General features: G+C 43.5%; 1 protein-coding gene across 3 annotated transcripts; it reads right to left on the reverse strand.

Moving 5' to 3' along the window:
* On the reverse strand, positions 1-27025 carry psd2 (pleckstrin and Sec7 domain containing 2). 3 transcript variants are annotated; one of them, XM_071927124.2, is made up of 17 exons: positions 26906-27025; positions 26762-26872; positions 26517-26644; positions 23880-24677; positions 11028-11225; positions 10497-10577; positions 9417-9529; positions 9021-9079; positions 8489-8491; positions 6751-6840; positions 6551-6594; positions 6228-6418; positions 5839-5909; positions 5258-5415; positions 4224-4368; positions 3791-3934; positions 1-3322 (listed from the first exon to the last, which is right to left on the reverse strand). In XM_071927124.2, the coding sequence occupies exons 1-17, from the start codon at positions 27023-27025 to the stop codon at positions 3089-3091; spliced, it is 2688 nt and encodes an 895-aa protein (XP_071783225.1). In that variant the 3' UTR covers positions 1-3088. The 3 variants fall into 3 exon arrangements, with proteins under 3 accessions (XP_071783225.1, XP_071783224.2, XP_078145062.1); XM_071927123.2 differs by lacking the exon at positions 8489-8491 and having other exon boundaries at positions 26517-27025; XM_078288936.1 differs by lacking the exons at positions 8489-8491; positions 23880-24677; positions 26517-26644; positions 26762-26872; positions 26906-27025 and adding an exon at positions 15741-16023 and having other exon boundaries at positions 9384-9529.

Genomic DNA, 27025 nt, shown 5'->3' on the forward strand with positions numbered 1-27025 from the left:
AAGCACAGACTAAATATTCAGTAAATATGTCCTTTACATAGTATGAGCATCCTGTCAAAAAACAGTTCAGATATACAAACAAAAACAAAAAAAATCCAGATCCAATTCTGACATCAAAGTGCCGAAGTCGTCATTTTTTTTCTTTAAATAAAACAAAACAATCAACAAATATGTTTTTTTTTCTCACAATCCTATATTACAGCACAGGCCTACCCTAGAACATTGGGAAACAATGGTTAGCACAACAGCCAAAGTGACTATAAGGGGAGGTCTCCCAGTAAGAAAGCAGTTATTTATCCTAACAATACAGCTTTATAAAATGGTAGTTCCTCTCTGAAAATTCAGCTCCATTCCAGGATTTTGGTCTGTACACGGATCCGCTTCCGGGCTTCCAGCTCCGATTCCAGGTTTCCAGCCCAGTCCGTAAGGATCTCAGATCCCATCGGTCGCTGTACGTGTGATATGGGAAGCAGCAGCGGTGCCGTGTCCAGAGCCGAAGATATGACTATTAATAACCTAGATATCCACAGCTCCGGTTGTGTCCACAGGCACACATGCTTCTGTGCCGCTGAGGCTGAGTGAGGGGGCACGAGCTCACTGATCTACAGTTGTGTCAAAAGCATATTAGGTGGGAAGAGGAAATGTGTGCGTGTATGTGTGTGTGTGTGTGTGTGTTTGGGTGGGTGGGGATCAATTAAGGTGCTCACAAACAGCAGTACCGGTGCCCCTCCCACCTCATCCTCACCTCCTCACACAACTCAACACAAGCCCTCCTGTGAAAAACAGGCTCAACACGTTGCTTTACTTGGAAAGACAGAAGCGAGTCAGACATCCGTTTTGTTTGCTTTGTCCTCTCGGTCAAGCAGAGACGGTCTCCTACTTAGAAAACCGACGCGGTCTCTTCTTCTTAGAATTCAAGTCTGTCCGTCCTCCTCCTCCTCCCAGCCCACGTGGAGGATGTGTTGACGCCTACTCGGCTGGCGGGGCCGCTCTGCTACTGTTGCCCTCTTCCATTCCAGTATCCAAACGGTTTTCATTGATTTCACATGCTTAGCTGGAGCAGTCCCGCTGCTACGTTCTCCAACCAGCCACTCTGTGCTAGACTTGGGCCTGCTTTCCCAAAAACATCTTGGTTATCTTCATCTTGGTAGCCTCCAAGAGGCCCATGAAACATGTCAGAAATCAAACAGAAAGTCAAGTCACTGTGCTTTCTGATTCTGAATCTGAAAGCAAAGTAACTTGATTTTCTGTTTTCTTGGAACTGGTATCGACAGTTGAAAAGTGTTATTGGTGCATCCCTAGTCAATAGGACTGTCTTTGTGCTGAGATGCTTTTGAGAAACCCGTGCCTGATTGTGACGGCAGTCTTATTCAACAGAAGGCCATGGGATTGTTCCTCACCCAACATGCTAAATAGCACTTTTGAATCCTTAATACAAAACATGACCCTGCTTTATTTACTTATTCCTGTTGCCTACAGCTTCAATGTCTCAACTGCGAGCACTTAAAACGCATGCGGATGCACACACAGACACGCATGCACACGCACGCACGCGCACACACACATTTACTTCATCACAGCACACACCAGCCGATCCAGTCATATGCCTCCCACCCACACTTTCCTGTTCTGTCCTTCATTTCCATCTTCAGAAACCTAGCATCCAACCGTGTCTTGTTATCTATCACGTCCAGCACCAGTCCGTGTTCTCTGTCATGACGCTAAAAGAGCAGTGAGGGGGAACTGTACGAACAGAACATGGCACAGTGCTTTCATTCAGTCACATATCGTTATCATCTCAAGTTCAGCTTTCTGTTGGAAGAAAACCAAACACAGAATAATTAAATACATGTCAGCACTAGAGGCGGCGGCAGCCCGAACATCAGAGAAGCAGGCTTGTGATGAGAAGCTCGCTGGTTCAAATCCCAGCACCGGCTGGGAAAATCTGACAAGCGAAAGAGTAACACTCTCCCCCTCCCTCAACAACTAGTGTCGAGGTGCCCTTGAGTAAGGCACTCCACCTCCAGTTGCTCCGGTGGAGCGGCTTAGTGGCCCACAGTGAAAGACTGTGGTTGTACTGCGCAGCTCCAAGGTGTGAATGTGTGTTAACTGTACGAGCGTGAAGCGGGGCGTTGCTGAAGAAGAGCATGCGTGCTCAGCAAAAACCCTTCCCGGGGTTTTAAAAATTAAATAAATAAATAAATAGGCTACACATAGCAGGGACTCCAACCTTCTAGAAGTTCGTCTGAGTTCATAGTTGCGAGCGTTCAAGAGTCCAGTTTTTGTAACGCCGGGACAGATATGCTGTATCTACACACACCGTGCTCCGCAAAGGGTCCGTACTCAGGCATGTGAGGAGCTGGGTGTGTGAGAGTGAGTGAGAAAGGCCAAATGCTACAGTAGTACCACCTTCACCCCCGGGACCCGGGACCCGTCACCACCCGACACCTAGACTGAAGAACAAGGGCAGGACAGTGTCCCCGAAGGCAAATCAGACCCGGGGAACACGAGCGATGACAGCTGTAAAGAATCTGTCTCTATCTTTCATAGTCGGTGGATAAAACCTGCTGGTGATCACACTGCCCTCTCCTTGTTCTTCTCTCTAGCCTGAAACCAAAACACTAGAATGTCCTCAATCTGCTCATAACTAAAGACACATTTAAAAAAAAAAAGACAATTGCATCGATCTTACTTGCACTGAAAAATAATACTGATGATACTGTGATAAATAGAAATTTAATGTGCAATAAAAAAGGTCCACGAACTGAGGTTTGGCAGGATCAAGTTGTCGGGGACGGAGGGCGGGTTCTTCATCTATTGCTCAGGGACACAAATTTATCACGAGGGTTGATAAATTCTAGCGAGGATAGCGACGGTCATTTCTCCTGTAGCTGCCCCCCTCCCCCCCTCTCAAGTACAACGAATATTACTGCGCATCCACCCAGGAGCAGAGACAGGAGGAACGGAGGAGCCAAAACACAAAAACAAACCAAAAAAACCCTATTAAGAAGATGTTGTAGGATCAAGCTAGGTTTGGCTTGGAGGGTTGTTGTTTTGCAGGGCGCGGTCTCTGACCCTCCTCCCCCCCTCAGCTCCTCTGTCCCGGGGCGGTGCGTCCGGCGGCCCTGCCATTGAGCCCGCTGGCGTGAGCCTGGCTGATGGACGGGGAGGACTGGGTCTTGCGGAGGTGGCCCTCGCGGCCGGGCCGGCCCCCCTCGCCAATCAAGCTGCCCATCACGCTAGCCTCGATCTTCTCCAGGTCGTCCGTCTCGGCGCGCAGCTTGGCCTGCAGCAGGCTGATGTACGTCTCATACCGACTCTTCTGCTCATGGAGAGGAGGAGAGATGGGATGTTTTAGGCAGGGAGACCAAGAGAATAAGAAATGCAAAATCAAGCAAAAAAAAAACAAGGAAAAGAAAAAAATAGAATAAGATAAACTGAAATAACTGTAGTTTGGACCCTGTAGAGCCACTGTCGCCTCACTACTTGCTTTGATTGTGTTGGATTGAAATTTTTTTTTTTTTTTTCATTCTTTTTTTTTGACTGAGGTACTGGTATAAGGACTGACAGTTTGTGACAGCTAAAAACAAGAGACTTACATGTATTCTGATGCTGCAAATGGTAAATTTGTATCATTTGTAAATGTTATAGAAAAAATGGAACAACATTTTGAGTTATTGGGATCTAAAAGTCTGTCATGCTTCTTGACCTCTCAGCTGCTGTCAGCCTTGTAAAAAATAAATAAATAAACGACAGAAAAACGAACAAGCGTCTCCCCAGAAGGCTGTACCTCGTACGTGAGGTAGTGCTCTTTGAGGCGGTACTCCTCCCACTCGCGGCTCTTGGGGTCGGGCGAGGGCGGGTTTTTCCGGTGCTCCTCCACCTCCAGGCTCATCTGCTTCAGCTTGCTCTCGTGACTCAGCAGCTGCTCCGCCTGCACCAATCGCAGCCCCAAGAAACACCGGAAGACCCCCCGAAACAGCCAATCAGAAGCAAGCGGACGCAAATAGAATGTGAAAAATTACCCGGCCCTATGAGTATGATTTTTGTGTGGACTGTGGTTGCTGATACATAGATTTTTTTGCAGTGTATGTATTGTGATACTCTTTATGTATGTATGCACATTCATAAATGTGTGTATGTCTGTAAGCCTACAATGTGATAATGCGTTAGTTTAGTAGTAGTGTGTGTGTGTGTGTGTGTGTGTGTGTGCCAGTGTGTACCTGGTTGAGTCTGGTGGTTGAGGATGGCAGGAGGGGCCGACAGAACTTCTTCATAGAGCCGATGGCGGCAGGGAAGGCCGGGGCGGAGAACAGCGCCGCCACCAGGTTTATCCGGAAGATCCAAGACATCATCTCCTCCTCACTCCTGCAGAGAGAGAGAGAGAGAGAGAGAGAGAGAGGGAGAGAGAGCGAGAGACAGAGAGAGATGGGAAAGGGTGAAGGAAGAGAGAGCAAGGGAGCAGAGAGACAGAAAGAGTGACAATTGCTTGACTAGTGTCTCTCTGTCTGTATATTTTAGTTTCACCACATTCAACCCTGGGTTCTTCCAGAAGAAAAAGCCAGGTACGTTGGGGTAGGCAGAGTGAAAAACAAACAATTATTCCAGTTCACAGACTATAATTTTAATTATGTTATTATCATCTACAACTATCTACAACTAACTAGTATCAACCATTATTTCAATTTTTTGTAAATTATGTCAGTGTCTATAATCTAAATGCCTTTTCCCTTCAAACATGTTTTTGAGTAATTTAACAAGTTAATGTGATTATTGAGTGTTTACAGTAACAGTAACAGATTCAGTTAGAATTTAGTAGTAATAGAGTTTAATTCATACTTTGCACCAATACTTTCAAAATCACAAAGTAATTGATCAATTACTGGAATTAATATGCCAGAAGATTTAGGCATCGCCATATACTATTATGTCTATTTAATTGGTTACCTGCTCATTTGAAATACCTTAAATTCCATATTTTCAGTGTCCTGCTGAAACCTTTCATCTCAAGTTTTGCATTTTTTATGTGATTGACCACTGACACTGCGCCCACAAAATGTTTCATGACCTTTGAGTCATGCTAAACCATTGACAATGTGTTACATATACAGTATATATACTGTATATTTCAAAAAATATATGTGTGAAAGGGAAAATTCCATTGTTTTCTTCTTAATTCCTGTATTGTTGACTTTTTGGAGATTGAAAGTTTTTCGCCGTGTGATGGCGACATGTTAAAATCATCTGGGTGACTCACGGCGCCTGCAGCAAGAAGACCCTCCAGTCGGAGGTTTTCAGCTTCAACACGTTGGCTCTCTTGCTGTAGTCGGTGGCGCAGGTGGCTAAGGCGTGGTGGATCCGCACGGCGTTCTTCAGGTCCACCTCCGACAGGTCTGCGTCCGGCTTGTACTCATCCTGGAGGAGGGAAAATAAAGAAGAACAGGCAAACAATAATGAATAAAGTAGAGTTTTAGAGTTTTAAATGATAAGTCTAAACATAGCTACTCTCTTATCTATACCAATATCCATTCTAACCAAAACAAGATAAAGCAATGACAAAGATACAGCTCATTCATTTCATTTTGCAGCCTCAGGTTGATGACTTCACAGCCTCACATTTGGTCAGTACATCCTTCTCACCAGCAAGGGGAGACAAACATACACTAGAGCAGCTATGCCTCATTTTCTCTCTAACACTCTCTCCATCTCACTCTCTCTCTCTCTCTCACACACACACACACACACAGAGCAGAGCAGCTAGCAGCAACCAGCACCGCTGTCACTGCGGTGGTGGATGTGTGTTTCTATGGCAACGGAGCAGAGGGTGAGATGCGGTACCTTCTGGAGATACAAGATCATCCCCTTCAGAACCGCATAGAACTTCTTCCAACCACGGCGACCCCGCGGGGCTGGGAGAGAGACACAGAGAGAGAGACAAAGAGAGAGAGAGAGGAAACAGAGCGATAAAAAGGGAGAAAGAGCGACCGAGATGGACAGAGAGAGACACAGGGAAAGACAGAGAGAGATAGAGAGAGAGAAAGAGAGAGCAATAGATTGAAAGATACCAAGACAGAGACAGAGAAAAAGACAGAAACAAAAAATACTTTTCTTACATGTTTTGACAATAATTGAGAGAGAATTGGAACTTAAATAAAGTGTGTGTGTGTGTGTGTCTGTCTGTGTGTGTGTGTGTGTGTGTGTGTGTGCGTGCGCGTGCATGCACTCACTGCGCTTGCCGTCCATGTCGGCATGGCTCTTGCGGGTCAGCACTCCATGTTTGTAGGTGACGGCGTTGAGGAGGATGGGGATGGCGATGAAAGGGTTATTGCCGTCCGTTACCCTGGCAACACGTTTACTCCCGCCCTCACACTGCTCCTCCACCAGCTCTGACAGGCTCTTCCTCAGCTCCTCCTCCTCACTGCACGCACACACACACACAATTATCCATACAGATAACCCACATTAGCATGAATTTAAGTTGACATACTTCTGAAGAACTTGCATACTCTAAATACTTTTGCCTTTTGATAAGTACAAAATGTATACTCACATTGCCCACTCAAGCTTCTCATTCTTTATCGAGTTATACAAGACCTGTGTAGGCAAGATGGTAAAAGAGACAGATTGTAGAAATGTGTTTTGAGGATTTTTAATTTGATTACAGCATTGGAATGTGAGGAAAAACCCTCCAAGCTGACAAACAGTAGGTGCTTTATATGTAGCTGTACTGGCTCAGGAGGAGTTCTATACCTTTAATAAGTCTTTGGGGAAGTCTTTGCCGTTGTTGAGGCCGTCCAGATTACTGATAAACTGTTGGCAAGACATCTTCTTCCCAATGTTCTGAGGAGAGGAAAACAAACCGACAGACAGTCAGACAGTCAGAGACAGATGGAGACGGACACAGACAGAGAGAAAGAAAAAAATGAATAAATTCAATTGACATTTGAGAGGAAATGTCATCTCCCTGAAAGATTTATCTTGGGAAACTTTTTTTTTTGAGCAGAGCCATGTTGTCTATCCTGAAGTTTCCAAAAACACAGCGGTATGTGGGGCTGTGAATGTGATTCAAGCCCACCTTCATCTGCACCAACCTGAGCGGAGTTCCCTAATCCTCCACTGGGTGGCAGTGTTATGCTGCTACATAACAGGGGGAGGGGGGTTTACGCTGATCTAGAATCAGCTTTGCCTTGCCAGTGTTTTTCCCTGTAGTTATTAGGAAGCATTAGGCCACCAAAGCAATAGAATCACCGCCACTAGAGAAAATGTGATATTAAAAGAACCTGAGCATGTGGGCCTGTTTTGGGATGGCAGTGTGTCCTAGTGGTTAGAGAGCCTGTCCTTCAACTAGAGGACTTGGGTTCAAGCCCCTGTGTTGGGAAGCATCCATCCTGCTGAAGTGTCCTTGAGCAACACACTGGATCCCTACCAGCTCCTGTACCATAGCTGACCCTGACCTCTGACCTCCCTGTGGAGGGGGACAAGAGGAAAGAGAAGTCCCCTACTGGGATTATTAAAATAATACATTATTATCTAATGTGTAGGGCCAATGTTTAGAATTACTACATTTATGCCTGTTTACGCCTGAATGAAACCTGTAATCTGAAAAAGGAACAGCCGTGGAACCAAAACGATTTGACCCACCACTGCTACTACAAAATATAGGAGGACAGTAATTCTAATGAATGAGGTGGCAGACCTGGTTAGTGCCCCTAGATTCACACTTTTCCTCTGAGAAATGAGGAATGTTCACTTTTCATGGAGAAGTAGCATTCACAAAGCTAAAATACGCAGGATTGGATGTAACATTCACAACAAAATGTATTACGTTTCAATTATTCATTACATCCACTGTATGGCGAGAAAAAGGTTATTGTAATATAATTCATGGCCATAATCCAATTGGATTAACCACTCAAAGTTCACAAATGTACTTATACTTTCATGCAATGCTAGAAGGGCACTGCACTCCTTATTAATTTAAAGCCTCATATTATCAAGTAGGAAACATGTAGCCTAGCCTAAATTGTTTAATTTTAATTTCAATTTATAGATATTGTAATTTACAACATTGTACTGTAAGTAGGGATGGATCAATACCACTTTTTCACTGCTGATACAAATACTGAGTACTAAATTAAGTAGATTAAATATTAGCCAATATCAAGTTACTTTTACTAAACAATATAAAGGCAGACAATTATTTTTCTGTCATGGAACTAAGATGATTAAAATTGGGTCTTTTCTCTTCTTTGGAGAGATCTAAATTCCTTCTGTATGTGAAAAAGGCATAAAATTAAGTTGCCATACATAATTTCACCTGGCTCTGTTGGATTCTATCATTTGGGAAATTTTCCAATACAATATCCAATTTTAGGATGCATAACTATTGGCCTGAATCATACTGTTAGCTGACCAAACAGAAACACCCCTTCCAGGCACAGATGTAAATGAGGACCACAGCTAGCGTTAGTACTATAAGCATACTCACCACCTGCAGGGGCAGAGAGAGACCGGGGGACCAGATATGGTTAGCAGGGGAAGGAATTGAAAGGGAGCAAAAGCAATGGAAAAGAGAAAAAGAGGAAGGATATTTGTTAGAGGAAGGGTATTCACTAAAAGCATCATTAACTTGTGACTGTGAGTCGAGTTAAAGAGCAGAGCAGGAGGGTCGAGGAAGACCTATGATACTGATCGAGTTCTGTCGCCCAGACCACAGTGCTCCAGTTTAAAAATGAACGGATGAGACGATTAGAGGAGAGGAGAGACAGAAACAGGTCAGAAAGTAGGCCGGGGAGGGGAGAGAGAGAGAGAGATGAAGAGAGACAGAGAGAGAGAGGGAGAGAGAGATAGAGAGGGAACAAGAAAGAGACAGAAAAAGAGATGTGAATGGAGACATGCCATTGCTGACAATGGACTATGTTTACACTTTGTTTGCCAGCTTTGCAAGAAGAATTCTGTCTATTGTTAGTGGATCCTACAATACCAATAGAATAGAAAACTTAGTAAAAGTCGGTGCGTACGTGTCCGTGTAGATCAGTGTTGAGCAGCATGAGGGCGCAGGTTAATGTGTGGGCTCCGTCTGCCAGGGGACAATAGACAAGGCTAAGGTCATTGAAATGTCATGCTGCTCTGCTACACACACACACACATACACACACATGCACAAATGCACTGCCACACACTCACATAAACAAAAATACTATACAATGTGTTCCAGTCTGTGTAGCTTTTTGTAGATCATATTTCTTAGCAAGCTTTAGTTCAGTTCAAAGAGAGAACTGCTTTACTCTACTTAATCTACATCATCACTTTGCTGTCATTAAAAGGTCATTAAGGTTGCTTTTTTTCTCCACATCATAAGAGATTTTCCTCATTATCATCACCTTCACCACCATCATCACCCTCATGGTCCTGACCTTCAGAGGTCGGTGTCTGTGGGTTGCAGTGGCAGAATCGCTTGGAGAAATGTACAAGGACCCTTTCTCTCTCCTGGGTCTCCCCCATCAGCGGAAAGGCCTTCAAGAAGTTCCTGTCACACACAGATGACATCACAAGGTCAACACGAGGTCAAATTATTTTAGTCATTTTTGAAAAATGCATGATTCTGATTGGTATTAAAGAAAATGTGAAACCTTCTTTGTAGCAGTTCTTCTTTTCTAAACTGGTCATGCACCCTGAAGTATACTGTCATCAAAAAAAAAAAACGTATGTTCTTGCATGTTCTTTCCCTCTGTGTCTATGGTCCGGTACTGAAAACCAGTTCTCCTTCTGAATTTGAAATAAATTGATTTGAATTCATAACAGTATGCCAGAATCAATGGGCTTCAATAAGCTTTGTCATGCTCCAATCATGCCTTCATACTGCTCATTTTGTGCTGAAATATCAATGCTGCATGTCCCAGTTTTAAAGTGTCAAAATGAAGCTGAGGAAAATACTTGGATTTAAAAGAGAAGAAATATTAGGTCAGCGCAGGCAACTACAGTAACCTGCATTCTTTCTGCATTCAATCTAGCCTATTTGTTCGAAACATAATCTACAATGATAAAAAATAAAGGGTTCTACAGAAACATTTCATTTCTTCCATGATAAGGAAGGGAATCGAATCGATAAGCAGAATTAGAATCAAAACTGCTAAAACCCAAACAACACCAACCCAAAATAAGGCAGGGCACTAAGTGTGCTACGTGTTACTTTTCAACAACAGCACACCTCATCATGTATCACCAGCCCCAGCCTGAAGTGCACACATCAGGCCTTCTTAGCTGAGGAACTCGGACTGAAGGCAGCAGTTTAGACAGCAACATGTCAGGTACAAGGCACTGACGTGCTACACAGCTGTCAACTGCAGTAGCCTGCAACTGTATGCAACACGACAGCTTGATTAGCACAACGCTAATGCCTTGTGAAGAGGGAATGGGGAGAATACGCATGCACGTGTGCGCACGTACACCAACACACACACACACATCGCTACCGAGTGCTGACTGTGCATTACCTCAGGGCTCGATCCAGCGACAGGCCAGAGAAGTCAAAGAAACTCAGGTACTCAGACGCCACCAACTGGCTGAACTCATTACTGCAGGATGGAGAGAGAGAGAGAGAGAGAGAGAGAGAGAGAGAGAGAGAGAAAGAGTGAAAGAGAAAGTGAGAGATGCATCAGCATACCAACGTGGCACTGAAGGGATATGAATGTTATATAATGTTATATAAATGTAAATTCTTGAGGTGACTGCATGTGTTTGAGAATGTCCTGCTGTTAATGTTCTGAGCATGTGGCGACCTTGTGTTGATGTGCTTGATCATGAGGTTTGTTGTCAGTCTGTAAATCAATCTGTGCTGGTTTTACATGCTGTAAATGTGCTGTAGATGCATACTTTGTGTCTGTGTGTCTTGTCTATACACATATGTGCCTGTTCATATCAGTGCATATGTTTTTCTCTGTTTATGGTCTTTTAGTAGTGTGTGTGTGTGTGTGTGTGTGTGTGTGTGTGCGCGCGCGTGTGTGTGTGTGTGTGTGTGTGCTCACTTCTTGCCCAGGTGTCTGGCCACGTCGCAGCGTTTGAAGCCCTCGAGGTGGTAGAGGCGCTTGGCCAGCCTCTTGGCGGCCTCACAGTCGGCTCGGCAGCCGTTGGCCAGAGTGTCGGTGCTGCCGCGCTCCAAACGCTCCAGACTGCCCAAATCACACTCCTCTGAGTCAGACAGCACGTCTGTGAGGTTGGCATCGCTAGGGAGGGGAACGCACGCACGCACACACACACACACACACACACACACACACACACACACACACATACACACAAGCAGGTGCCCAGGTTAATGAATGGAACACATGTCCATCGTTACACGCCTACTCACTTAAGCTGAATAGAAGACACTGTAAATTGCTGAGCACAAAACCCAATTACATAAACATATGTTAACATACACACAAATAAAAGTCAAATGACTTTCAAATGACTTGTTATGATGTTGACCCAGTTTCACTGCCACTTAATGTCCTATTTTACTGCAGTGGCTGTGGAAAAATCTGTAGGCCTGGAGCAGAATGTACCTTCCCCAATCTCTTCCATAAAGGTGGAGTAATCTCAAACTGTTGCATGAAATTCAAATATATAATGTTAGAAAGTGAACGTATTTTAATATAAAAACTAACAACGGTATGGGCAATTGTAGCCTATAAGACAGAAAAATATGTTCTCCCCTCCCTCTGCAATTACCATCAACTTGCCCTTGAGCAAAGCAGCTAACCCCCAGCTGCCCCAGTAAAGTTGCTCATTGGCCATCAGCAGACAGTGGTTGTACTGGGAAGATCCCAGGTGTGAATGGGTGTAACTGCATGAGTTTGAAACAGGGCGTTGCTGCAAAAGACCGAATGTACTCAACCTTTCATGAGTAGTTAAGGTTAGGAAGGAAAAATTAAATCAGTTGCCAAACAGTTACAGACACTAGAACGAACATGCAGTTTCCATTGCAAAGGAATGACTTGTATAGCCTGCATGAATGACAGACATTACCGTATTCAGACACTACACATACTCTGGTTGAAGTTATAATTCCTAGCTTTGTGGTTAGAACTGATTCAACAACACATTCACTGAACCAAAGAGTCACAGAAAAGCTGTCATATATACTGAATTATAAAGTTAAATTTGTGATGATTATGAAAATAACTTCCATACAGCTTCTTTTCTACCCCAATAGACTTCGACACATTGCCATCCACTTGATTTGGAGACACTTTAAAAAAAAGTTGGAAAATGATTTCATGCAATCGCTGACATAACTCTGAGAGTAATGTTGGCACAGCAAAAACAACAGCTTACTCAACTCCTTAAATCACAGATCAAGCTGAAAAAACATGTAGGAATAGGCCTTGGCATACAGAAATAAGGCCATCCCTGCAGTCTGCACTTGCATCCTTGCATAATTACTTTATTTCCAAAAAGCAATTGTCCTTTCTTTTCATTCACTCAAAAGATGGCCATGTGATAGGTTTTTTGAGAAGGTAATTCAATGAAATAGTTTGATTTTTGAACAATGAAATTTTAATATGACCATTGCTGTTACTGATTTAACCCCTTCCCACTCTTCAATCAGCTTCAAAAAGCTTACCTACAATCACACTGATAGAGAACTCACAAGAGACAGGGCTTATAGCATACAGTTTCATGCTTCAACAGCATTAATGCTTCAAAAAACGAACTGACTGATTCTCTTCTCTCTTGCTCCCATCTACAGAGAGTTCAGGTTCAGCTACAGAGCGGAAACTCTGGAGCTGGTAGGGACTCAAGGACACTTCAGCAGGGTGGATGTTTGCCAATGCAGGGTTTGAATGTGGATCATCCAGTTGAGGGACGGTCTCTCTAACCAAGCCTGGGCCTGCAGTACCCCAGATGGCTCAAGTATCACCGGGAGAACGGAGAGAATCAATGTAGAGAATTAAAGTATTAATTAGTGCCTATTTAGTTATGTATTTAAAGCTTGTGCCATATTGAGCTAGTTTGATTGAGATATTGAGTTGTGTCCACTGTACTGCATTCTCGGTACACCTGGCACACAACTACATCCCAAGGTTAATCAGTGGGATGTTAATTTAACTGATATTTAGCTTTTACTAGACTTGAAATACTCAAAGCAGCTGGTTTGGTTTTGATTACAAGTTAAAACAATCTTTTTTATAACTTTGCGATGTAACATATGATAGCATTTACATATAAGTGAAACAAATTATGCCTCTTCTCTAGGCCTATTAGACAAATCTAATCAAAAGGCCTTGTCTAGTTGAAACGGACTGCAGATCTTATTAACAGCGCCCATAATACATTTATCCCACTCAACCCATAGAGACACATCATCTAACATAAGAGCAAAAGAGCATAACTTTTAATAATTGGCAGTATTGAACAGAAACAGCATAAATAGCTATTTATTTTTGCATTTACTAGCAAATCGAAGCAAAACAGCAAACGGTCCCAGTGTCATTTCTCAAGAAGATGCACATTCACTTCCTCAGTCTAAATGTCATTGCCTGTCTGTCTCTGCATCTGTGTGACACTGTCAGCATTCTCGGCAGATGATTCAGATGTTTTTTTGCATAATCTGATCAGGCCAATTGCATTAGCCTCCCAAATTCAATACGCTACGCTGTGTTGTCGTGGTGATGTGCCGGTTGCCATGGATACAGCAGAAGCTGGGTGTCCTGTGCTGGGAGGAGGAGAGGAAGAAGAGGGACTGTAGACTACCGTGACACTGTCTATCACATGTCTGCTGTGAGGCGCACGCTGGCTTCAGAAACTACACACACACACACACACACACAAACACACACACAGGCAACCATGTAGTGTGTACACACATGCAAACACAGCACATACATGTATATATACACATGCAGGCAGAAAGATGCATGCACAATTGGACCATGCCTACACACACGTTAACACATAAACACATAAACACACACACCCACACACACAATGAGCCTGTGGTAAACCATCAAAACAATATCTAGCCCAGTGTTTGCAGTGAAATTGCTTTCGCTTGTCTGACCGTATTAATTCACTAGACTCAGAGACCTCATAAATCATTCAAAACTCATATCAGTCATGGGGCTAAAATGATGCCGGGCTCTCCCAATGCAATGCTGTCTGGCAATGATAGAACCAACACACACACCACATACACACACACATAAAATAAGAGAGCGAATGAGAGAGAGAGACGGTCTAAAGTATCAAATATCCAATGCAGGCCTTTTGTTCTAAAATACTTGACCTTACTAAGGGCCAACTGGCAGAGAGTAAAACTACTTGTCTATCTAAAGCCACAATTCTATATCCCCAGGCCACACATATTCAGTCAATGTGAGTGGCACTTACTGTGTGTGTGTGTCAGAGAGAGAGAGAGAGAGAGAGAGAGAGAGAGAGAGAGAGAGAGAGAGAGAGAGGGAGAGAGAGCGAGAGAGCGAGAGAGCATGACGCTGCATGCCAGTGACTCATATACTAATCTCCATGGTTGTGCGCCACCCTCACCCACATCTACAAGGTGTGCCTGTAAGGTGTGTGTGTGTATGTGTGTGTGTGTGTGTGTGTGTGTGTGTGGTAGGGGGGTCTTAACTGTATTTTCCATGAGATGATCATCAACTATAGGGGGTGTTAATATTCAATTTTGTTATTTCACATGATTTTCTTTCTCTTTCATATACACACACACACACACACACACACACACTGTCGCACACCAAGCTTTTGCAATGGACAAAGTGAGATACACAGTGAGCTGTGTGTGTGTGTGTGCACACACACGTCAACATCACCAGGTCATCTGCTTAGGCGTGTAGATACAATCTCAGCACAGACAATGTTGCAATATTGGACTTATGAATGTCAACAATGTCAATTCCAGCCACTGAAATGGCCTCACACTATTTTACATGGTATTTACTTCTGACTGCACTAACTTACTGCTGAATTAATTGATGGCCAACAAATGGAGAAGTCACACACCTTAATACATTTTGGTTTTCAGTGTATTGTTGACATTGATGGGTCATCACCTAGTGGGTAAAGAGCTGGCTCATGTTGATTTTGTAGAGCTGCTGGTCACAGTTCAAAGTGTAAAACCACCATGGAAACAAGAGTTTAGAGCAATTAGGCTTCCTACAAGTACGAATAGAGACCTTTTCTTGGTATAACAGGCCTACGGCAATACTACGTTGATTTTACATAAAGTTTAACCTCGTGATGGTAGACTGACCCTCATGAAAAAGAAATATAGCAATCCTATAATTAATTTTTAAAAGATGTCTCGGCAAAATTATAAGTCCGTATGGGAAAATTATGGTAATGGCGATATTATGAGAATACCATAGGAGGTAAAAAAAAAAAAAAAAAAAAAAAAAAGTACCATATAAGTTCGCTATAAACTCATTATTGAGCACCACAGACCCGCTAAGTCCCTATGGGAATATTACAGTGATAACATAGGAGATAAAAAATTACCGTAAAACACCACAAAGTCAGTTTTAGCTCACTGTTAATTACCACAGACACACTCTACGTCCCTATAGGAATATTATGGGAATATTACAGCGATTTCTCGCCAGGGTAAAGTTACACTATACACTAGCCAACCAATTCCACTATTTCCATTTTGCCACGAAGCATAGCGTTTAAGCTCCCACCCATTCAGACGTAAAACCCGTACAAACTTCGCAGGGTGAAGGAAACATCAAACTTACAGGAGCTGCAGTAAGAAGTCAAAATGCACATCATATTCGTCTTTCCACATCGTCACTTGGATCTTGGAAATCAGCGGTTAGCAGCGCGCTGCGGTCCGACCGCCTCATCATCCAGTAGTCGGTAAAAGCTGCATCGGCCCCGCTTTCGTTGCTAAACTATCCCCAAGAAAATCTGATTTCCTCATTCACTTAAGCGGACGCCAGGTCATGCATAGTTACTCCTCGTTCGGGGAGCGTAAATCAGACTATTGCGTTATTCCACCATAGTGTCAACAGGCTGGGTTTTTTTGTTTTGTTTTGTGTATTTTTCCTTGAAGTTTCTTGGAGGTTGCCTGCCCACTCCTCACAGGAGAGGATGTTGGGGGCGGAGCTGTCGGGCCGACTGGAGAGACTTTTTCTGATGAATTATAATGTTCCAAGTCGTGGCTGTACAATAGATCTGTGTGTCCCGGCCAGCAGACTTCCTCTGCATTGAAGTGAAGGGCTCCGAGCCAGCAGATCAGTTCAATATCACTGGGACGTCTTGTATCTGGACTGCTGAAGTTCACTGAGGGGGCTACATTCCAGCATCTGCTTATTTCATATGGCTATTTCTGGGTTTACTATCTTTTTAGGCTGGCATAGATCAATTTATGATGTAAATTCATAGTACACATCATACTGAGAAGTGTATGGGGATTGGATCTTTTAGGGGATTTTTTTTTTTTTTTTTTGCCTAATGATGATCACCGACTGGAGGTCATAGTTTACCTTTTTATTGGCCTCTACATTGCTGTTAATAACATAATTTAAGGTTACAGTGACATATAATAACGTTTGTAATAACAGATCATGTGATGGCATGGAGATACACCCCCCCCCCCCCCCCCCCCCCCCCCCACACACACACACACACACACGCACAGACTTTTATAAGCCACACTGACACATCCCTGCATGCTCCCTCTCTTTTTAAATCCCTCCTTCCCCTTTCTAGTCTGGTGGAAAGGAGAAGAAAAGAGGAGGCAGAGGACGGAGAGGCAGCTGTGGGGTCGCAATCGACAGATTTAGAGGAGTGTGAGGTGAGGAGAGATGAGAGAGGAGAATAGAGACGGACCCCAGGAGGAAGTTTACCGGTATTCAGCAGTATTTGGCCGCTATATTGAGGGATTCACTGCAATCTGGTCTCAGGCCGGTTTTAAACAAGGTCTGCAGATCATCAGGCATAGACAACGGCAACAAAACAACTAAATTTCCTTGACGACAACAACAACACAGAAATTCGATCAGCACTGGGACCAGAATCCTTTTTGGACCAAGGAGGTGCTGTTGAAAACTGGTCACATGTCAGCCTGTGAATCATGGCTAAACTTTGTCATTTACAGGCCATGGATTTACATGGGAACAGAAGACAGGATTTATAAACCTGATGTAGCACAGATCTGAACAAGGGAAAAACTGATTCTGTGTTTACACAGCCAGCAGAGGATAAGTGAGATAAGTGCCTCTGTAAATCACAGCCTCAATTACCACCGGTAGCCTATCAATTACATCCTCTCTAACATATGCAGCCAATCAAAGGAGTCCTTAGTTTTGTGCTAGCCAACTATAAACAGCCATGCTGCGATAATGCCAACAACAGACTCAAAAAGACCGTTGTCATTAACGTTTATGTGCAAATCCCAGTATTAAACATCAGTCCAGTTGTGCTCCAGGTAGCTGACTCCCAGTTTAACCAGCAACAGATTCCAACACACTCAACTCAGAAAACAACAAGGCCACACAAGATCACTGATCACACCAAACCACCACTTCCATCTATCCATTGCAAAGATGGAAAGATATTTCCTTTGAAATTTCCAATGAGCGTGCTCTTACTGCATCTTTCAGGCCTCCAAATGATTAACTAATGCTTTTGTAATTGATATTTTACTAAATTAATTGGTCATTATCGATTGAACTAGAGCTTTTTCCACCTGTCCTTTAGTGTTTACATTTATACCCTTGCAAGTTTCTATCAAAATGCAATCTGTTACAGATTGTACCACTTGAAACTGTAATCAGTAGCATAACCCACTAAAATAATCAAACTGAGTAACATTGGGATTACCACTAAAACCAATGAATGTGGGGATAAAGTAAATGAACAATTTACTCCAATTTATAGAACTGTAATTTGAATTATAAATAAGAATTAAGATTACAGAGTTATAACCAAATTATCTTGAAATGCCTTTCCCCGTTAATTGATTGTTGTCCAGTAATCTACTAGTACTAATGTATTAGTAATTCCCTAAATATTATATATAAGTAAAAACAAAGTGACCACCTCATTTTCAAAATTATCTGTAATTTGATCACTTCTATACTATAAAGCCTATTTTTTATAATCAGATTACAGTAATCTCATTACATGTAATCTGTTACTCCACAACCCTGTGCACAATATAATCAGTGGTTCTGTTTTTCTCTCTCATTCTCTCTCTCACACACACAAACACACACACACACATACAATGGTGGACAATGGACAATGGTGACCTCTTTTGGCTGGGTGAAACAAATTGTGGTCAGGTGTGGGATTGTGTAGCAAAACACTGACCACAGCAGCTTCGTCTGGCTACAACTAGAGAATAACTTCCCAGTTTTCTGCCTTACAATCTGTTGCAGACGCAGACAGGAGGGGAAAAATGCCACAAAACAGACACAAGTGTTTTCCCTGCGAGAGTCTGGTTGGCCTTCCAAACGGCACATACAGGAAGCCTTGACACAGGCCTCCGAGGAGACAGGCCTATGGTAAGAAGAGCCTCATTCAGCTAAAACAGTCATTCGTACAGTAAGATTGTGGGATGTGTCATAAAACATAGAGTCAAGCTATAAATAGACAGAAAGAGGGATAAATCTGTTGGTGCTGAAATGATTCAGTCAGTGAGTGTGTGAGTGCATGTGTGTGTGTGGAGAGAAGGGTGAAAGAGAGAATTTGTCTGTATTACTGCTTGTGTTGCAAAAGTGCGTGCACATGTGTATTTGTGAGTGTGTGTGTGTGTGTGTGTGTGTGTGTGTGTGTGTGTGTGTGTGTGTGTGTGTCCATATCACTGCCTGACTGCGAGCCAGGAAAGGATAATCTGCAGGGTATTTCAGCTGCGCTATAGAACCGCGCTGAGGGTTTTATTCCCAAAGTGACACCATGAAAGATGTGTGTGTGTGTGTGCATGAGAGAGAGTGATAGAAAGAGAGAGAGAGAGAGAGAGAGAGAGAGAGAGAGAGAGAGAGAGAGATTCAGAAGGTGAACGATAAATATCAAGGGCCCCCATCGCGTAGCATTTGGATGTATGCGCATTATGCATATTTTTGTTTACGCGCGCCTGTGTCTTTCATGTGTGTGTGTTTCTGCACTCGACGGTGTATATGAAAGAGATTAGTCCACGAGGCAGAGCTGCTTCTCTGATATGGGAGCGGCTGCGTCTGGCTTTTATCTGCTCTGCTTGGGCTTAGATCTGGTAGGCTCGCTAGCTTCGGGGGGGAGGAACACACACTCACAGTATGCTCAACGCGTGAATACACATAGAAACACATGCATGCATGCAGATGTGCAGGCGTACACGCCGCACACACGTACACACACTCGAATACATGCGTGAATGCGCACACACACTCCGCTACACCGGGCCATGCCTTGACTTCTGAACATCAGTTTGTGCTTTGGTGTGTGTGTGTTTCTCTGTGTGTTGTGTAAGGTAGGCATATGTCAGTGTATCTCCTTTCTCTTAAGCATTTGTGTGTGTGTGTGTGTGTGTGTGTGTGTATGTGTGTCAATATTACACCACAGGTTGCGTTATTAAACATTAAACAAGTACTAGGTGGGTCTAGTCAGCAGCTGGTTAAGCTGGTAGACAGACAGGATCTACATCAGAGTTAGGGATGCAGACAGACAGACAGATACACAGACAGACAGAGAGACAGACAGACAGAGAGACAGACAAACACACAGACAGACAGACCGAGAGTGTATTTGTGGTGGTTTTAGCAGGCTCTATGGATTAAGGTTAAGCTTCAACCTCAGTGGCGGTTCTCGCCGGGCGCAGAGGGACACAACTCATGTGGAGTAACTGACTGACTGATTGACTAACTAACCAAATGACTTAGTATCTGACTGATTGACAGACTAATCAAATAATTTACGACATGATCTAAGTGATTTACTGACCGACTGACAGGCAGGTTTGCTGACTAGATAACTAGATAAGAGACGGGCACTGTCAGTGACTGTTTGACTATCTTACTTAAAGTAATAATACAGAAATGTCCATTTTGCTACTCGCTATCACTGATTGATATAACATTGATAATGGTTGAATTAGTAGTGATTCAAAAATCCTCTGGTGTACAGGAAGTGTTTCATGTTTCCGATTTGTTTCCGGTTTGTTTGGAATAAACAGAAGAAGAACTGGGTAGTTAGCATGAGCAGTGATAGCCACCATGGCTGAACAGACAAAGAAAAGAGAAACTGAAACTGCATCAACAGAAAATCCAAGGAAAAAGACGTCACAGTACTGGACACACTGTTTGATTGACAGGTGATCTCTGGGAAATACAGTGCAGAAACACCACAGCAATGAGGCTGAGCAACAAAGATGGAAACAAAAAAAAAGAGAGCAGATTACCACTTAAATGACTGAGTGGCTGGATGACCAGCCAACAAAATGACTGACTGACTGATTCAACCACAAAACAACGAAATGCCTGCCAAGTTGACTGACTGACTAGCTGACTGATTGACTTGCCATTTTTTATCCACTGCTTTGCAGCTGGTCTGTCCTGCGGAGAAAAAGACTGGTTGCCCACAAGGCCCGAGGTGTCACATTGTGTAACCATGCCAGTTCTGTAGCTACCCACCGGGAAGAAAGGAGGGAGGGAGGGAGAGGAATGAAAGATAAGAAGAGGCTGCAGGGGAGCACTGTAGGGGAAATGGGGGAGGAGGTGATGCAAACAGGAAAGGAGGGGACGGGCAATGAGATAAAGTGAGATAAAAGGATAAAGGGAGGTAGGAGATAGGCAGGAGGTGAGATGGAGCAAACAAAGAGATGGAGTGACAGAATCAAGGAGAGAGAAAAAAGAGATGAGACGCAGGGAAAGACATGTAAACGCAAGCAAGGTTGAGATAATGTGTGTGGATAGCAGAGCTTTGGATCAAACAGAACCTAGTAGACACCATTTATATCTTGTATTCATAATTATTGTTTCTCTTTCACCTAAATCTGTTTTACGGGATTGTAAATCAGAAAAAGCTTTTAAGAAGAGTTTTTCTATGAAGGCCTCCCCTTTCTATCTATTTATTATGAACTGGGACTTCTTACAGTCCATCCTTTTTTAAGGATTTTCTTTTACCAGTACTAGTGCAACTCAATTGGGCTGAATTTTCTTTCTTTTAAAAATCACATATAGTCCCTCTATATAGTAAACTATGTTATGAAAAGTTTATAAAACTGTTGTAATGTTCTGCATGTGTTTTTTCAGAGTAATGGGTTTTGGCTCCATTAACTTGCCCTGGCACTGCTGACAAATTCTTGCAATTTCTGCCTCCAATATCCCAAAAACGAAATCACTGAGGCAAGTGCTTTTTGAATGGACAGAAAGGATTCCCAGTTCCTGATGAATTAGATACTGTAGGTGGCTTAAAAAACTTGAACTATCCCTTTAAGACTGAGTAGCACATGTATCCACTCTAGCTTTAAGTGCTCAAGTGGCTGGCAAGCTGGCTAGCATAGTAGAGCAATAGTCACACACACACACACACACACACACACACACACTCAGACCCTGCTGGGTAGAGGAAAGCTGAAGACGATGATGTCATGACATAAACAATAGCTCATTCAGCTTGGCGCTGGTGGTCAGGAAGCCAGTCCGTGCTTAAAGGACAACATCTGTAGACAGACAGAGAGGGAGAGAGGGAGGCAGAGAGAGAGAGAGAGAGAGAGAGAGAGAGAGAGAGAGAGAGAAGAGAGAGAGAGAGAGAAAGATAGAGATACAGAATCCTTGGTTCATCCTGTAACTCATACTGAGCTGTGGAAGCACCAGGAGAATCCAAGAGCAAATCCCAGCAGTTAGCTGAGCAGATCATGCCAGAGATCTGTGCATCTATTTGGCATTCCAGTGGATTTGTAACTCTAGAAACCGTGCAGGGGGCAGAGCTGTGGAGAATGAGCCTTAAGGATTGCATACTAGCCAGCCAGACAGACCTATAGCCATAGGTCAAGTTACGTGGTTTTTTCCCATATGGTTCCTGTTACCACTTCCCCCTCGGTGGCTCTGCCCTGGCTCAAACCCCCTTAGTGCTATTAAGGTAATTAAATGTAAGAAAGTAGTGTCAGCTGTTGCTATGTATCCCACAATTCTTTGGGGTCTATGCAAATATCCTCAACATGGTGCCAAAATGCTGGACAGAATGGATGAGAGTTAGTGAGCTTAACATAGAAAATCTAACAGTGTAAAGTAATTGTGTAAAATCGCAGCATCTGTGATGAATATCAGCTGGCTATTTGAAAGTTCATCAAAGATACTGACAGGCACCTTGTTTCTGATTTCCCAACTGTAGTATAAATTGTATAAATACTGTAGTATAAATATCCAGTGTAAGCCTCCCATATGAAACAAACACACTAGTCCCACGAGTTTGTTTCCATTTGCAAAAGTCTGCTATCATGCTTAACCCCTTTCTTGTTTTCTGCTTGTCGGCGATAAGATCGTCTCTGCTACTGTGCAAATATGCTTTAGGGCAACAGGGTCGGTGGAAGCAAAGACCCCAGCCCCAAGCTCCAGGTCTGCTTCACAATCTTTGCCCAGCTTTAAATCACCACCAACAGGGGAAGGAGCAGTTTCATTCTGAATGCAATAAGACCGCTTAAACAGGCCAAGCCCCCATATCTCCCCTACCACCACTGACTCTATAAAAATGTAAAAACTACGCTGCTGTAACTTTTTAATTTTTCAATACTTCCTTCCTTGTTTGCTTGTTGCTGTTTAAGTCTGCGGTATGAACACAGCGTGCATTCAAGCTGAAGTGCACAAATCCAATCCAATTGTGTACAGTAAGGTTTTCTCTTCCCTTCCCTTCCCTTCTCTTCCCTTCTCTTCTCTCCTCTTCTATTCTATTATATACTAAAGGATTGGAGGAAATGGTGTAAACTGAACTGGGTTCAGCTTTGCAACTTCCTCACTAATGAGACTGATTAGGATTTGGGACAGGGGAAACTGACTCTGAGTCAGTGTTCCTTAGCAAGACCCTGAAGCCAAACCAACAGCAACAGTGAAGGATATAAAGGATGATTATGCTAATCGTTTAACATGAGCATAGATTTTTTTCCCGTGCAGTGTACTTTATGTTGGCCAATAATATGTATATGTAGGCTTGTGTGTTGCCATCCTAAATTGTTTGGCACGCCTTGTGTGTTTGAGTGTGTGTGCAGGAACAAAAAGAGCTCCTTTAGAGCAGCCAGACCAACCAGACAACCCACCCCTCACCCCCACCCACCCACCCACCCTGCCCCCTCACTCAGGGCCCACAGCTGGGTCTCACCATGCTCACGCCACCTGCTGGTTAAGCCAAGGTCACAGTATATTAATTACACATCAGGCCTATGAAATCTGCACAAAGCTTCCTTTGCCTGGCTGCGACAGGATGCACACTGGACGTTCACCCAACAGTGTTTCACATTCGAAAAGGAAGTGTAACACGTTTGCACATATCTAAGGTTGTGCATACTGTATCTTTCTTTATATCTACAGTGTAACCATGGTGTGGGAACAGATGTCAGTCAGCCATTGTGGAAATGTGATTATAGTAACTCTCCATAGGCATAACAGAAAGATGGACAGTGTGTGTTAACTGTTATACTCATATGAAAGTCCAGTCAGATTTAAAGCAAAAGGTTTAAAGCATAACGTAGACCCTGTTTTCCCATCTTTTTCCATCACACCAATCGATTCTGACCAAAATATCATCAGTTGCTTCGCTACGCAATTGACAGTAATTAATGAGATTTTGGTAAGAATCAATCTGTATGATGGAAAATGATGGGAAAATAGGGTCCAGGTGGAATATGTCTAGACGTATGCATTAATACCCAATCAAACATCCTTAAACAGCCTCCTCCTTACCTGACAGAGTTGAGCATGGCTCCAGAACCTTCTGTGGCGCCCTGGGAGTCTGTATGGTATCCATTAGGGATGGCCCACCGTCCAGGCTGGCTAAGCACAAACTCTGACCTGCTCCCTGGTATGGTGGTTCTCAGTGGGCTTCCTCCAGCTCCAGCTCCAGCTCCAGCTCCAGCTCCATGTTCGGGCCCCGCTGTGCTCTCCCCAGCCTGCAGATCACCTCTCGGGGCTTCCGGCCCGGCCTCAGCCCCTTCCTGCTCCTGCACAGTGGCTAGCTCCAGTTCCAGGGGTTCGGGGCCCTGTAACAGCGCCCTCTGTTGGATGAGCGGCGTCAGTGGCGCCTCGAAGCTGACACAGCTGTCTGTCTCGTCTGTGAGCGACAGCACGTCCAGCGAATCCAGGCTGCTGTAGCAGGTCCCGCCCCTCAGCAGGGCCGACTCCACGATGCGCTCGAACGTGGAGCTGAAGCCGTCTTTGTTGTCCCCCCTAACCTTCTCCCTCTCTTCCTCCAACTCCCTCTCCTCTTCCTCCTCGTCTTCCTCTTGAACATCAACCTCCTCGACAATTTGCTCGAACACCGAGCTGAAACTGTCCTGGTTTTCTCTCCCATCTGCCTCTTTCTGGACCTCTTCCTCCTCCTCCTCCTCCTCTTCCTCCACTTCTGTGTCGGCCTGTTCTACATTAGTCTCAAAGTTTGAGCTGAAAGTGTCCAAGTGTGTTTGTGTAACCTCCTCATTTCCTCCCTCCTCCTCCTCCTCCCCCTCGTCATCTTCTTCATGTCCATCTATCCCATTTTCCAGTCTGTGTGAAAGTAGAGGAAAGGAAAGGAAAGGAAAGGAAAGGAAAGGAAAGGAAAGGAAAGGAAAGGAAAGGAAAGGAAGGGAAAGCAAAGGAAAGGAAAGCAAAGGAAAGGAAAGGAATGTTAGGAAAAAATTCATTGGCATATACTTTGAAAATAGTTTCTTTGTTAAGACTGGCACACATGCAAAGTAGATCATTCACATTCATTGTTTAAATTATTCTTCATTCAGGAGAAGTAGCACAATAGGCAAATATTTCAGCTTGAATAGACACACTGACAGTTGAAGAAAGATGAAAGATGAAAAAGCAATGTCCAATTTTCTACTTTCTGAATAACCGGAAGCACATCTCTCGTCTGTCAAGCCTCCACACTTTCCATTAATTTGAGAGAATATGAATCTATTATAGCGCTCTATATTGCTGCTGCTGGACAGAAATGCTCCATAAAGTCAGTTTTTTATCAAAGAATGATGTAAAACAGCTTTATTTTCATATTGATTGTATTTTGTATTGATGTATTTCTATGTATTTTATGACACTAGAACCACCAACAGGACATTTTTGTGTTTTCAAATGCATTTAACTTATCCAAATAATGCCACTGGGCCCCAGTCTATCACTTTTCCAAAAAATCAGGATTTTACAGTGTAAAAATCCTCTAAGACTGACAACAAAGCATTTATAACTATTTCAGCAAAAAGGTCAAATTTATCCCCATAACATTTGGCTTTGTTCAGATAAGCTTAAATAATGAGCATCTTGTAAATTTGCTTTGTTTTGTTTCACATTTTTCTCACATAGTAAAACACTAATCAGAAACATGTGTTTTTCAGCATATTTTATACCAGCTAACACAGTTTTTCCCAGGTTTCTCCCACATTTTAAACTTTTTTAAACTCAGCACTCCATTGTCATTCCTTCCACTAATCTCCTATACTCCAGAGCAATTCTCATGTATAATTAATTTGCACTAGTCATTTGTAGTGGTTATTGAGGCACCATATATGCTCTTTGATTGCATTATACATTCCTTTGCTTGTTCCTTTCCATGCAAAACATGTAGAAAATATTGCCAGGTAAATAACAGCCCATGTCCAAAAAGTATGCTATGGACAATCTTTAACAGCATAACTACCACAAAATGTGTTCTCTCAAAGAGTGTTGGAAATTCGATTTAGTAAGTCCACAGCCTCTTTGAAAATGAGACAATTTTTTCTGTTTGTTTGCGTTTCAGATCATTTAATTGAGGCAAGGCTTTTGCTTATTCATTTTGTAAGATGCAAACTGAGTAAAGCATATTAGGCTAAAACTACTCAGCATTAAACGATACTCAGCATAGAAACATTCATTCTATCATGATATGATACAAAACACAAACTGCCCAGCCACAGTCTTAGGCTGGTATTTTCAAGCCATTGACATTTTCCAACTGTGTGTTACTAAAAAGTGATTCATCAAATTGATGAACAGCTTTTTTGTGATACATTGTGCATGCTGATTCATGCTCTCCTGAAACAGATCCAGGTCATATTTTTGTGTAAAATATATGCAATAAACTGTGAGGGGTAAGGCTGACCTGTTGGTGGTTTTAGGGGATGATACAATCGTGGCAGTTTTAGTGTTATTATATTATACATTGAGTTTTGAATGAGTTTCACAAGCTCAAGGGTCGTGCAATGTATACCCAACATTTCCTAGCTGGTAAGAAAAAGGTAGAGATTACACACTTTGCAAAACAAACAAACAAATGAATGTCAAAAAAGGGAGTTACAAGATTTCCACACAATAGCAGCAATGTGTGTCTTGACAGAGCGTAGTAGTAGTGATGTATGAACTAACCGGCCAGCTTGCTCAGGCTGAGTTGCCTCCTGTTCTGTCGGCGGTGGCATCTCTTCCATCTCCTTCCCCTCCTCTTCTTCTTTCATCTCCTCCTCTTCGCATGTTGCCCCCCCCTCCGCCGAGCTTACCTCTGCACTTATACATCCTTCCCCTCGCTTCCCTTCCCCGTCTTCCCCCTCTCCCTCCGCCCCTCCGTCTGTCTGTCGACTCCCAGCGCCAGCGTCATCTATCCTCTCCTCTTTCGCCTCAGCTTCTTCCTCGCCCTTTGTCTCTGCCCTCCCCGCTCCTTCCCTCTGCGCCTCCTCCTCTCCCTCTCTGACCTCCTCGTGTTCTTGTCTCCCCTCGCTCTCCTCTGCCTCCCACTCTCCCGGGCACCCCCCCTCCCCCACCCCGGCCCTGCTGTGCGTCCCCGTGGGCTGGCTGGTGGTTGAGGTGGCGACGGTGGCGTTGGGCTCCACTGGGTTCTCTGGTGGGGTGGGAGAGGGCAGAGCCTGCCCCTCCTGGGTCAT

This window comes from Centroberyx gerrardi, chromosome 16 (genome assembly GCF_048128805.1).
Source record: "Centroberyx gerrardi isolate f3 chromosome 16, fCenGer3.hap1.cur.20231027, whole genome shotgun sequence".
NCBI classification, from domain to species: Eukaryota; Metazoa; Chordata; class Actinopteri; order Beryciformes; family Berycidae; genus Centroberyx; species Centroberyx gerrardi.

Bases quoted from the DNA above. Each gene is read 5' to 3' on its own strand.
- psd2 (XM_071927123.2), bottom strand. From the start codon at position 27,025: ATGACCCAGGAGGGGCAGGCTCTGCCCTCTCCCACCCCACCAGAGAAC. The intron at 11,226-23,879 runs GTAAGGAGGAGG...TCCCCTCCCTAG, and splicing joins GCCATGCTCAACTCTGTCAG to CGATGCCAACCTCACAGACG. The intron at 5,910-6,227 runs GTGAGTGCATGC...TCTCTCTCCCAG, and splicing joins CGACATGGACGGCAAGCGCA to CCCCGCGGGGTCGCCGTGGT.